General features: G+C 36.0%; 1 protein-coding gene across 4 annotated transcripts; it reads right to left on the bottom strand.

Annotated features, from left to right (window-relative positions):
• Positions 1-704: 704 nt before the first annotated feature.
• On the bottom strand, positions 705-9,290 carry LOC109243794 (serine/arginine-rich splicing factor SR34A-like). 4 transcript variants are annotated; one of them, XM_019410784.1, is made up of 14 exons: positions 9,068-9,290; positions 8,369-8,444; positions 6,232-6,342; positions 3,240-3,305; positions 3,066-3,140; positions 2,857-2,971; positions 2,666-2,712; positions 2,526-2,583; positions 2,235-2,284; positions 1,894-1,950; positions 1,514-1,623; positions 1,358-1,432; positions 1,181-1,265; positions 705-993 (listed from the first exon to the last, which is right to left on the bottom strand). In XM_019410784.1, exons 3-14 carry the CDS (start codon positions 6,316-6,318, stop codon positions 973-975), a joined length of 846 nt encoding a protein of 281 aa, XP_019266329.1. In that variant the 5' UTR covers positions 6,319-6,342; positions 8,369-8,444; positions 9,068-9,290; the 3' UTR covers positions 705-972. The 4 variants fall into 4 exon arrangements, with proteins under 4 accessions (XP_019266329.1, XP_019266328.1, XP_019266327.1 ...); XM_019410783.1 differs by lacking the exon at positions 8,369-8,444 and adding an exon at positions 6,436-6,760; XM_019410782.1 differs by lacking the exon at positions 8,369-8,444 and having other exon boundaries at positions 9,068-9,288.
• Between the last annotated feature and the right edge of the window lie 2,643 nt (positions 9,291-11,933).

The raw sequence follows: 11,933 nt of genomic DNA, 5'->3' as shown, positions 1-11,933 counted from the left end.
AAAAGGGACCCATAGTATTTGTGTTGTTATAAAAGCTTATCATTAAGGGTAGAATTGTAAGTTTAAGCTAAATTATTACCAAATTTGAAAAGGGGTCATTCTTTTTGGAACTAACAAAAAAAAATAGGTTCACATAAACTGGAACAGAGGGAGTAATTTTTAAAATTTCTAACAATGTAGTAGTTTCCACACCTTCCAAGTCCCAATTGAGGTTTGAAAGATTCTAAACACTCCTTGCATTCCATTCAAGCACATTAAAGAATCTCTTTTTAAATTTTTGACAACTATTATTGCTGAATTTTTTAGAAAAACTCCATAATTAGCTCAAGCTAATACCAGTCTCATGGAATAAGCAAGCTGATCTTATTGAGGAAATGGACCTTCATGACAATTCACAATGTTAAAGTTAATAAAGTGTCCTCTTAATCTTTAATGAATACTTATTAATATTTGATCCACCCTATTACCAGCTTGTGTGGCTCAATGAAAAGTATATGACTACACATAGTACATGCAGCGCAAAGGGGAACTTCTGATTTGATCCCACATTATTTTTTCAAACACTGTATATTGTTGTAATAATGAGCTAATCTAGGGGCAAATAATATGGAATAAATAGTAAGATACGTCTTGTGTATAACTGACCAAAAAAGGGGGCAACACGTTTAACCCTTATTGATATAAATATAGGAGACAGAGGAGCAGATAGGAAGGCGCTATCTTTTTTATGGAAGCATAAATAAAGAGAGAGTATTTTAGGAAATAATTTGAAATAACTTGATTTTTCTGTCAATTTACTTTAACCAGAAACATAGTTACACACCCTAGTTTGCAGGATAACACAACTCCCAAGTAGGACCAGAAAGACCTCAAATGGTTCTGCTTTAGGTACACACCCTAGTTTGCAGTTTGAGTCAAAAATCGAACTAAGCATAGTTTTAGTTGGGGTACACCTAATAAAATCACATGAAATCAGCCACTGTTTGATCGTGCCTGAAAGCAATCAAGTTAGCTAACATCAGAATGATTAAAGGCATGAGCAGAAGCGATGATCCTAATATCCATCCATGATGGTCTGCCACGAGGTATAAAGAAAAGGCACCCTCCAATTACAAAAATGAAATATCACTGTGACATACTTTATTGTCATCATGATCCTACATTAAAAACAAAGCCTTACCTGACGAGGGGACGCCGACCTTGATCTGGACTTGGACTTGGACCTGGACCTGGACCTAGACCTGGACCTGGACCTGGACCTGGGTCTACATTTAAAAAGAAGGGCCCAAACCGCCAAAAGGGTTAAAAGAGGCATCCCAGACTTTAATATGAATTAAAAAATTCAGCTGTCATGTACCTAGTCGACTTCACAGGAGATGCAGATCTAGACTTCGCCGGCGGTGATCTCAAAACAGATCTTCCAGCTGATTTGCTGCACAAGGAGAAATTATGCTAGAAAACGAGAAAAATGAATGTGCACATACAACCCATTCATGATTTACAACATGAATACCTCCTACTCCTCTTCGGACTTCTGCTTCTGCTCCCCCTCGGACTTCTGCTCCTGCTCCTGCTCCTGCTCCTGCTGCGGCTTCTGGATGGACTTCGCTTGTGTTCTCTTACCTATATATAGGGACAACGAAGATCAAGTGAGCCTAAAAATAAAGATATAACTGACTGTAAAATAAAGTCAAAAATAGTACTACTTCAAGAATACAGAATTAGGTACAGCACCCAAAAAGATAACCTAAATCATTACTACTACACTGAATAGGGAATCCACCGCTCCATCCCAAAAACAGAGGACCCCAGAAACAATTAAAAGATAAAAAGCGACCCAGAGGGCATAGGGAAGAAAGGAAATCCAAATGCAGCACAGAAATAAACAAATACCCGGATATAGGTTCGTGTCCAAGGATTCTTGAACTCGGTATCATCAAGTTTGCGAATCTGAATAACAAGACAAAAGTTAGCTACGTGGCACTTCTCTTTCTAAAGAGTGAAAAAAGGAGCTAAAATATCCATAAGCAACTATCGACAGAATAAAAGTCAACAAAACAACTTTCATCCGGGGAAAGGTTATAAAAATTCTAATGATGCACACAAATAGAATTGAACCAAGACCTTAAGGTAACCTTGCAACTACGGCTACACCTCCTTGATAATATGATTGGAGCATTTGATAACTAACCATTCAAAACTTATAATACCATGTAGCAAAATAAGAAACTTACAGCATATTTCATGTCATCACAGTTTGTATAGTCGACCAGGCCAAAGGTTCCTAATATGAAAGAAATAATTTAGTTTGGTTACTGGAGCAGCACAGGAACTAAACAAAACACAATAGATGCTACCCAGCTAACACTTTTCCTAACATTTTTAACTCCTAAGCATTCATATACATTCAATTGTTTCCCCCAGGATACCAAGAAAGGTACAAGTGTAACGACATGGTTTCCTTGAAGTCTTGAACATTGTGCTAAATTTACAAGTAAAGCATAGGACATATTATTAGGTCATACCTTCACTGTCACGGGAAACTTCAGCAAAGCAAACATCGCCAGCCTTTCGCATATGATCCTGAGATGTTTTCCAGAGGGTTAATGCAACAAGCTACACATTCAAATCATCAAACAGAACCCCCAGGTAAAACTTCTGTCACCTTCAAATCTTGCCAGGAAGCAGAAGACGGGAGGCCACGAACAATAACTGTATGATTATCACAGAAACCAGTTTTAAAAATTTAGTTGGTTAGGGGAATTAAATAAATTTAGCTATTTGAGAAATTATATTGTAACACAGCCTTCAATATAGGAAGGCATTATATAATCCCATAAAAAGTTCCAGTGGCACCTCGGTACTCAGAATGGCGAGAAATGCCATGACGCCCTCCACCATCACTGCGGCCATAGCCACCACGACGATCACTTGAAGATGGCGGCCCTCTACCACCATGAGCAAGCTCAACCTATATCAAGCAGTAAAGATGTTTACCAAGATAGTTTGCATACAGAAAAATCTCTCTCTCACAATACAAGGAAATTTAGTTGAGCTCTTCTTACCCTGAGACGACAGCCATCAAAGTTGTAGCCGTCTCTACCCCTGATAGCATCTTCAGCATCACGAGCATTTTCAAACTGTATACAAAAGAACTCAAAATGATTGATTGACAATCAGGAAACGAATAAAGAAGGAGAAAGTGAAGGTTCAAGTAAACATATGTTCACATAACCAACCTCTACAAAGCAAAAGCAAGGAGGACGCGGGGGAATCTTCAACTCAATATCCAGTATACGCCCATACTGCAAAAAAAAGAGAGATCTATAGATCTGTAAGCAGCTCTTTAGTTTTGAATTAAGAGTAAACAAGAGATAAGTAAAAATGAGCTACACTTCTCAAAAACAAGATTTTATGGCCAATACTTCAAACGCTCATACATCAGGATCTAAAATGATTAAGATTTTCACACACTTACTGAAACTCAGCTAGAATCATTGTCACCTTTCTTGACAATCTCTTACCAACTAACAATAAAACCACTGACATGAATAGAAGAAACTCTTAGAACAAACATCTTTAACCCTTCATTTGGTTAAAAGTAGTCCTGAACTCCTAACCCTGGTTATCTCTGTCTTCAGATTGTTTAGTTCATGATCGCATGGGAGGGAACCTTTTGACCAGTGTTGGGGCGAGCGTGAAGCGAAGCGACAAGGCCCCGATTTGCTTAAAGCGTGAAGCGAAGCGAGCGCTTCATTTTTTTTTAAAGACCAAATAAACATTGCACAAAGACAAAATACATAAGCACATATTCAATTATAAAACTAAACTGTAGATAGCACAATAAACAAGCAAAATCAACACTAAATGCAAATAGATCAGAGAAATAAAAAAAATAGCAACCTTAATTGGAAAAATACACCAGAACAAAAATTAAAAAAAAATGGAAATTATCAGCTATTATAATTAGAAAAATCTACTGAAAAGAGAAAATTAAAGACCAACCAAAGAAACAGAAAAGGAAAAAAAAAAGAGAAAAATAAAAAATTGAAGCAGCAACAATTGGGGATATTTTTGAGGAAAAAAATCCTCAATAATTTGAGGATTTTCAGCGAAGAAGAAGAAGAAGGGAAAAAATTGGAAACATTTACCTGCTTCAGCAGAGAAACGAAAAAGAAGAAGGGAAGAAGAAAGAATAAAAAATGGCAGCATTTACCTGCTTGTGCAGAGAAACGAAAAAGAAGAAGGGAAGAAAGAGAAGAAGTACAAGGAAAAAATTTATACTTACGCCTTGAACAAGTCTTCAAGCTTCTGAAAACCCTAACTTTGTTGAGCCACACAACTTCTGAATGTCCAGCCCCAGGTTCAGTCAACAAAATTAAACATTTTTTAAAGTTTATTATTTAAATTAAACCCTTCCAAAATTAAAAATTTAGTAAGGCGCACAATTCTAGCTTTACCTTTGTTTCACGCTTCACTGACATAAGCATATGCTTCATCAAAGCCGCATCGCTTCACCCCACCTGAAGCGCTAACCTTACCGCTCCGCTTCTCGCTTTAACTGCATAAGTGACCGTTCCCCCACATTGCTTTTGATCTCAGTAAAACCTAAAAGGGAGACAGGTTAACTAGCCTACATCTTTTTTTATGGTTACCGTTGTAAAGCCTATATCACTATCACCCTTTCTTTTCCAATTATAAGTCCGCATCATAACTGAAATTTTCTTTGCTAGCAAGAGTTTGGCTTCTTATCTAGACCAAGGTTGGGGAGGCGCTCGCTTCTGCGTTTAAAGCAAGAAGCGAAACGAAACGAAAGCGTTGGCGCTTCAGATGGGGTGAAGCAATGCGGCTTCGATGAAGCGTGAGCGAAGGTAAAGCGAGAAGCACGCGAATCATGCGCGTTTAATTTTTGAGTTTGAACAGGTTTAAATTTAAAGGAAAAAACTAGCAAAATTAATTTTATCCATTGAACCTGGGACTCGACACAAGCTACGTGACTCAACAAAACTAAGGTTTTAGAAAGCTTGAAAATCTTCAAGGCTCAGGTATGATTTTTTTCCTTGTCCTTCTTTTTCGTTTCTCGGTTGAAGCATGTAAATGCTGCCAATTTCTTCTTGCTCTTCTTCTCATTCTTCTTCCCTTCTTTTTCATTTCTCTATTGAAGCAGGGCTGTGAAATTTTTTCCTTCTTCCCTTTTTCTTCTTATTTATCTGCTAAAAATCCCCAAACTGTTGATGCATCGTTTTTTCTTCTCTTTTCTTCTTCTTCTTCAATTGGTCTTTAATTTGCTCAGTAGAATTTTCTAATTATAAAAATATAGTATTACCATTTTTTTAGTTTTCATTTCACTCCATTTTTAGTGAATTATTTTCAATTGAAGTAGCTAATTTTTATTTCTTTGATCCATTCACATTTAGTGTTGATTTTGCTTGTCTTATGGAGGCAACAACAACATACCCAGTATTATGCCACAGCGTGAGGTCTGGGGGCTTGTCTTATTGAGGATTTTGTTAAATTGAATATGTGTTTATATATACCCCTCCGTTCCAATTTATATGAACCTGTTTGACTGGGCACGGAGTTTAAGAAAAAATGAAAGACTTTTTAAATTTGTGGTCCTAAACAAGTTAAAATGGGGTCCAGACTATTTGTGTGGTTATAAAAGCTTCTCATTAAGGGTAGAAATGGAAGTTTAAGCTAAATTGTTTTCAAATTTAGAAAGGGTTCATTCTTTTTGGAACGGACCAAAAAGGAAATAGTTTCACATAAACTGGAACGGAGGGAGTATTGTCTTTGTGCAAGGTTTATTTTGGTCTTTTTTCTAAAATCTCGTTTCACTTCTATGATGTGCTCGCTTCGCTTCGCTTCATACCTCACGCTTAAAGCGAATCGAGACCTTGTCTCTTTGCTTCGCTTCTCTTCATCCTCGCCCCAACACTGATACATAATTTTCCAAATTACAATCGACTAGTATTTGTTGATGAGAAACTACAGAAATACAGGCTAAAAATGAAACAAATAAGTATATAATTATCTGCAATACTATCACAAGCAAAATGAGAACTTCTAATTAAGGTTCTCAACTATTACATGCACCTGATGGTACTTTTTGTTAAAGATAAATAAGTGAATTGTTTAAAGTATCTGCAATAGATTCCATATATCAAGTCTTCAATCCTGACCTTAATTTATCTGGCCAACATTGGTAAGCTAAAGCAAGAGAAGACAAACCTTGTAAAATAGATCTTCAACTTCCCATTCTTTTATATCTGCGGGAAGGTTGCCAACATAGATTGTGCGAGAAAAACGGCCACTCATTCTGAACTATGGAGGTATTATTCACTGCAATGATGCACGTCAGTGTAACTTATAAACAGTGCAAGAACTTCCAATTAACATTGTTGAGCAATACTTATAAAAATAAATTGGATATACATTTTGATTATTCTGTATTTGATTCGACAGTAACACATTCAAGTAGAAAAACTTTGAAGCAAACCAAGAGAGCAATCCTCGAGTTGAGCGGTGCTCCACAAGCTCCATTTCTCATATGCTCCAAGATGCTCCAAAAGCTATAATTTATTTGAAATTAATATTTGGGTCTCCTCATCTTTATAAGTTTTGCAGATGATAGCTCTCCTGAAAGTGAGCAACAACCTCCCACTATACATAAATACAAAATGCCACCCTGACTTCTCCCACTCCCTATACATCCCTATGTATTGTTCCATAGCTCATTTTTGTCCCAAGTGCTTGAAATCTATCATAAATAAAGCATTTGTGTCATGCGATGAGGTAGCACAGCCATATACTTATGCATTTACCTTACCCATATCTCTTTTCTTTCTTTCCTTCATTAATTTTTTATTAGTATCGTACTCAGATTTCTTTTTAACAAAACTGAGAAAATTAATCCCAAAAGATATGCAATGTATCCATAGCCATTTAAAGTAGCATAATGCCATTTTATTACAAATGATGTCATTTTCTCTCAACCCTGACACAAGACTAACATGCCTTTAAGTAACCGCTAGTCAACCATTAGCAGTCAAACATAATTTAATTATCCCGAGAAAGAAAAAAGAGAGATATTCTTTATGACGGTGGTGCCCAATCCAACTTGTGCCCACCTCAACTATCTGCCATGTAGTCTACTACAACCAACATACACAAAAAGGAGTAATGTTACATTTCCACTCCATATCAATTCTATCCCACCAGTTCATTCTTTAAGAGAAACTAACATCACTACTGTAGCGAAGGTGAATACGATGCATACCTAAATCAAGAGGAATAATGGGTTTGCTCTGTGGAGAAGGCATGGAAGTAAAGTGCACGTCAAAGAAGCATAACCCTTAAGACCTACACATATTCTAGTTTTCATATACGTATGTTTGGCATGAGAAATTGTTTTCCTTGATTAAATCATTTTTTACCGTAGTCTGTTAGCTTGAATTGTGGAATATGCTATCTTGAAGGAGATAACTTCCCACCAAAAGGGGCAAAATGGCTTCTTCGTTTGCAAATATCCCAACTCTTACCACGTAATTTTTGCTTCAATCAAGAATTAGATATTTAATGCTCAAAAATATCACCAAAGCATCATCTTAACAACGTACATACTGAATGTTACATTATATCACCTGCTTTCATACTCTACGAGGAAAGGCCCAAGCTAGTCCAGTTTCTTTGGATTCGGCTCAAAATAATCCTGTTTCTTTCACATGGAGCACTAATAGTACACATTCTTTAAAAAATTGGTGCACTTTTAGTCTCCATCAAAACTTCTGTTAGTTGTTTAATGGAAAGAACCTCACATGCCAGCATATGAGATTTATTTTTTTAGAAAACAAATACTTCTACACTATTAATCTTATCGAGTTACTCTTTAGTTTGAAAAAGTGTACAGTAGCAGCAGATCGAAGAGGTTTCAAGTGATAATTCAGTGGGTGTTTCATTCTTGAGTCTCGTGCTCTTCCACTTATGTTGCTAGTTAATAATTATGAGATGCCATGTTATTCAACTGGCATTTAACTGTAAAAATCCTAAATTGTTTTATCAAGAATTCCATTAATGTATGTAGCCTTTTAACAACCATAATTCCTTATCATGGTTATGTACACCGTGGTAAATCTTGGAGATGGTAATCAGAAGCTACCTTGAATGCACTATCATCCCCCTTCCCCTTCACGTGAGAGCTTTGCAACTTGCAAGCTGGGAACTGCTATCTGTCCAGTTTTGATTTTATGTTTATTACAGGTATTGTGTCTAAAATCCTCGTTATTCTTTTTATATTTGGGAAATTTTCTTCTTAATTATAAACTTCAAAAGATAACAAGAATCAGATAAAATGCAATTCCATACTTACTGGATCCATTGAGCCCACTGGAAGTTCCCTACCTTTATTTATTATCATGAGCGGAAGAAAAAGCGCAGAACTTCAACTACACACATTACCAAATTGCATTAGACAAAATGATTGAGCCTGACTTATGCAACAGGGTTTTGACTATTTGAAAGAATGTGTTTGATCGGGTTCTTGCTCAACAAAATGAGTAACTTTTGTTTTCTAAGAGATTAAATCTCATATGATGGCAGATGAGGTTCTTTCGATTAAAAAACTAATAGAAGTTTGGATGGAGACTAAAAGTGTACCACTTTATTAAAGAACGTGGACTATTAGTGCTCCATGTGAAAGAAATAGGATTAATTTGAGTTAAAGTCCAAAGATACGGGACTATTTTGGGCCTTTTCTCCATACTCTACCATACACGAGAAAAATGATTCAGAAAATGATTGCTCAATGTAAAAGATGTTTAGTGAAAAAAATGGGACACACCTCATAGCCCATAAATGCAGAAAACCCTAGGACCCAACGAAATGAACCATGCATAAATGAACTAAGAAAAGAATAGACCTGTACAAAGTTCTTTTTTTTCTTGAACTGCAGACACGCTGATTCGGTAACTAGGGTTTTTTCCCATTTACCTTTCTCAGTAGACAAAGTGGATGCAAAGATTAAAAGTGGGCGAAGAACAGAATGTGAAGAATAATCTAATGATATTACCTTTGATTTCAGTTTGATACGGTAGAGAATCCGATGAATATGACGGGAGGGAATTGCCCTTCCACTTTGAATATTTCACCCCTTTTTTGGACTTCTTATCGGCTTCTCTGTTGCTGCACTGCAGGTGGGCTCGGTGAATGTGATTTTAGGGCTAGGCGATAACGCCAAAGGTCTTTTTTGGGGGATTTTTAAGCTCCTATAATCTATTTGAAATCTTATTACCTTTGGTGCTCAAGTTTATTTTGATTACATGGTCATAACAATTTATGAATTATATACAAATAAGTTTGAAATGAGTATGCTTGAATTGAATAAGAAATATCAGTTATTTCTTATTTCTTTATACTTGTCCACTCTCTCTCTTCGTGTCTCTCTGTACCCATCGTGTAGCTTTCTTTCTACTAGTGTGATCTTAATAAAAAGAATATGATTTCTGGCAGTGAAACTTTCACACTTAATTGGTTATTATAAAATTTAGAGTTCACGGAACAAAGATTGCAACTCAAAAGTGCGGCTTACAAACATTGAAACGAATTACTAAATTAAAGACGAAGATATTGTAGTAATTCATCAATGGATTTTTTGCTGTATAGAGTTTTAATGGAATTCATCAATGGATTTCAATCGTTTTAACTTAGCAATTTCCTTTCATGTTGCACAATTGGTGTTCAAATTGAAATTGTCAATCAATAAATTTTGAAGGTGTTTGACTCTTTACCATTGAAAGCCATTAAAAAGCTTTGAAGTTTTGAAATTGAATTTGGGTTTATAAAAACCATTATTTGTTTGGATTGGGTATTGTTGCAAACAATTGGTAATATTGTTTGGAGTTTATATCTCAATTTTGAGGGTGTTTTGGTGAAGATTAGACTTGATTTGAAGAAGAAGAAGAAGAAGAAGAAGAAGAAGAAGAAGAAGAAGAAGACATGACATACAATATACTTACAAAAGTATAGTAAAGCTGTAGTTAATTGTAGGTAAATTGTATTCTGTTGTAGTTATATATATTTTTTATTTGAATATTGTATGAAAGTTGAAAAATATTTGTATTATGTATGAATCGTTGTATAAAATTTGTATTTAAGTTATCAATGCTATCTTTTTACATAAAGTTGTTGATATGTATCAAAATTATATTAAGAGAGTAAGTTTTTATTGGAATTTTAGAAAGGAAGAAGCACACACCACACACAATATATATATATATATATAAATCAGATACAAAATGTACAAAAGACATATTGTATAAAATTTATATAAGAATTGTATTTAAGTTGTATGATATTGTAGTTGTATTTAACTGGGTAGATATAATGTATGAAAGTTGTAGATAAATTGTAGATTAGTTGTAAATAAGTGTATACTGTATAGTTAGTTGTAATTCAACATTACAAAATTAAATGCAATGTGACTAATTCAATATTACATTCCAAGTCGCAATTGACGAAAGTTGGAAAGTTGAACGTCTGGAAGGTTGAGAGGTTTGACCGAGAGTTGACTTTATTGATACCGGGCTTGGATCAGTTCTGGGAGTTGGAGTATGTCCGTTTTTTTATTTATGACTTGTGTGCAAAATTTTAGGTCAATCAGAGTTAGTTTGGTATGATTCGGCATTTATTTTAGAAGTTGGACGTTCATTAGTTCATTAGGCTTGAATTGGGATGTGATTCGTGATTTTGATGTTGTTTGATGTGATTTGAAGCTTAGACTAAGTTTGTATCGTGTTTTAGGACTTGTTGGTATGTTTAAATGGGGTCCCTGGGGCCTCGGGTGTTTTTCAGATCAAGTTCGGACTCATTTTGGACTTTGTTGGATTGCTTATATTTGTGCTTCTGGTTTTCTTTTTCGCGATCGCGAAGGGTCAAGTCTGGTAGTGAGAATTTGTTCAACGTGGTCGCGAAGTTCTGAGTGTTTTTGCAACGCGAACGCGAGTGAGGAGACGCGTTCGCGAAGAAGGAAGGAGAGGCCTGGGAATTTCACGCAGTTGTTCATCGCGATCGCGTGTGGCTGTCCGCGATCGCGTACTGGTCATCGTGTTCGCGACCTAGTGATCCCGTTGGCATAGAAGGTTTCCACTGGAGATTTTTGTTATTCGCAATCGCGAAGTGTAATGACTGGGCAGTATGTTTTAAAATCCTAAACCGGGGGTTAGAGTATTATTTCACATTTTGAGCTGTAGAGCTCGATTTTGGGCAATTTTGGAGTGGATTTTCATGTCTTGGATCGAGGTAAGTGTTTTTTTACTCTGATTTGTTGTTATATCATGATTCTATCTTTGTTTTAGCATTTAATTAGTGGATTAACTTGGAGAAATGGGGAATTTTGTGAAAACTTTTCAAAAATAAAAAATGGAGGTTTGAAGGTCGATTTGAGGTCGGAATTGATGATTTTGGTATGGTTGGACTTGTAATTGAATAGGTGTTCGGAATTTCTGAATTTAGTCAGGTTTCGAGGTGCGGGCCTGGGAGGGGGGGTTGCGTTTTAGGGTTCACTTTTTTATTTTTGTTAAAGATCTTAGCTTTATCTTTTGGAATCAATTCCTATGGCTATTATTGATTATAGTTATTTGATTTGATTAGATTCGGATCGCCCGGAGGTCGATATGCGCCGGAAGGGCTTGCTAGAGGAGTGAATTAGCTTGCTTGAGTAAGTATCTTATCTAAACTTGGTTGAGGCACTAGTTGCCTGTGTTATTTGTGATAGATACATGCTATGGGTGGTGTTGAGCCCATATACATGCATCGGGGTACTATTTCCATGCTCGAGGTTGTGCTTAGGCCATGACATGCCTTGAAATGATTGATAAGTTTCAAGTTGAGACGTTTTTCCTATTTATACCCCTCTATGAGACATTTGTACCATATTT

The sequence above is a fragment of the Nicotiana attenuata genome, unplaced genomic scaffold (assembly GCF_001879085.1).
Source record: "Nicotiana attenuata strain UT unplaced genomic scaffold, NIATTr2, whole genome shotgun sequence".
In the NCBI taxonomy this organism is placed as follows: Eukaryota; Viridiplantae; Streptophyta; class Magnoliopsida; order Solanales; family Solanaceae; genus Nicotiana; species Nicotiana attenuata.
The sequence above is the reverse complement of the archived record's forward strand: the minus strand, read 5'-3'. Positions and strand labels throughout refer to the sequence as shown.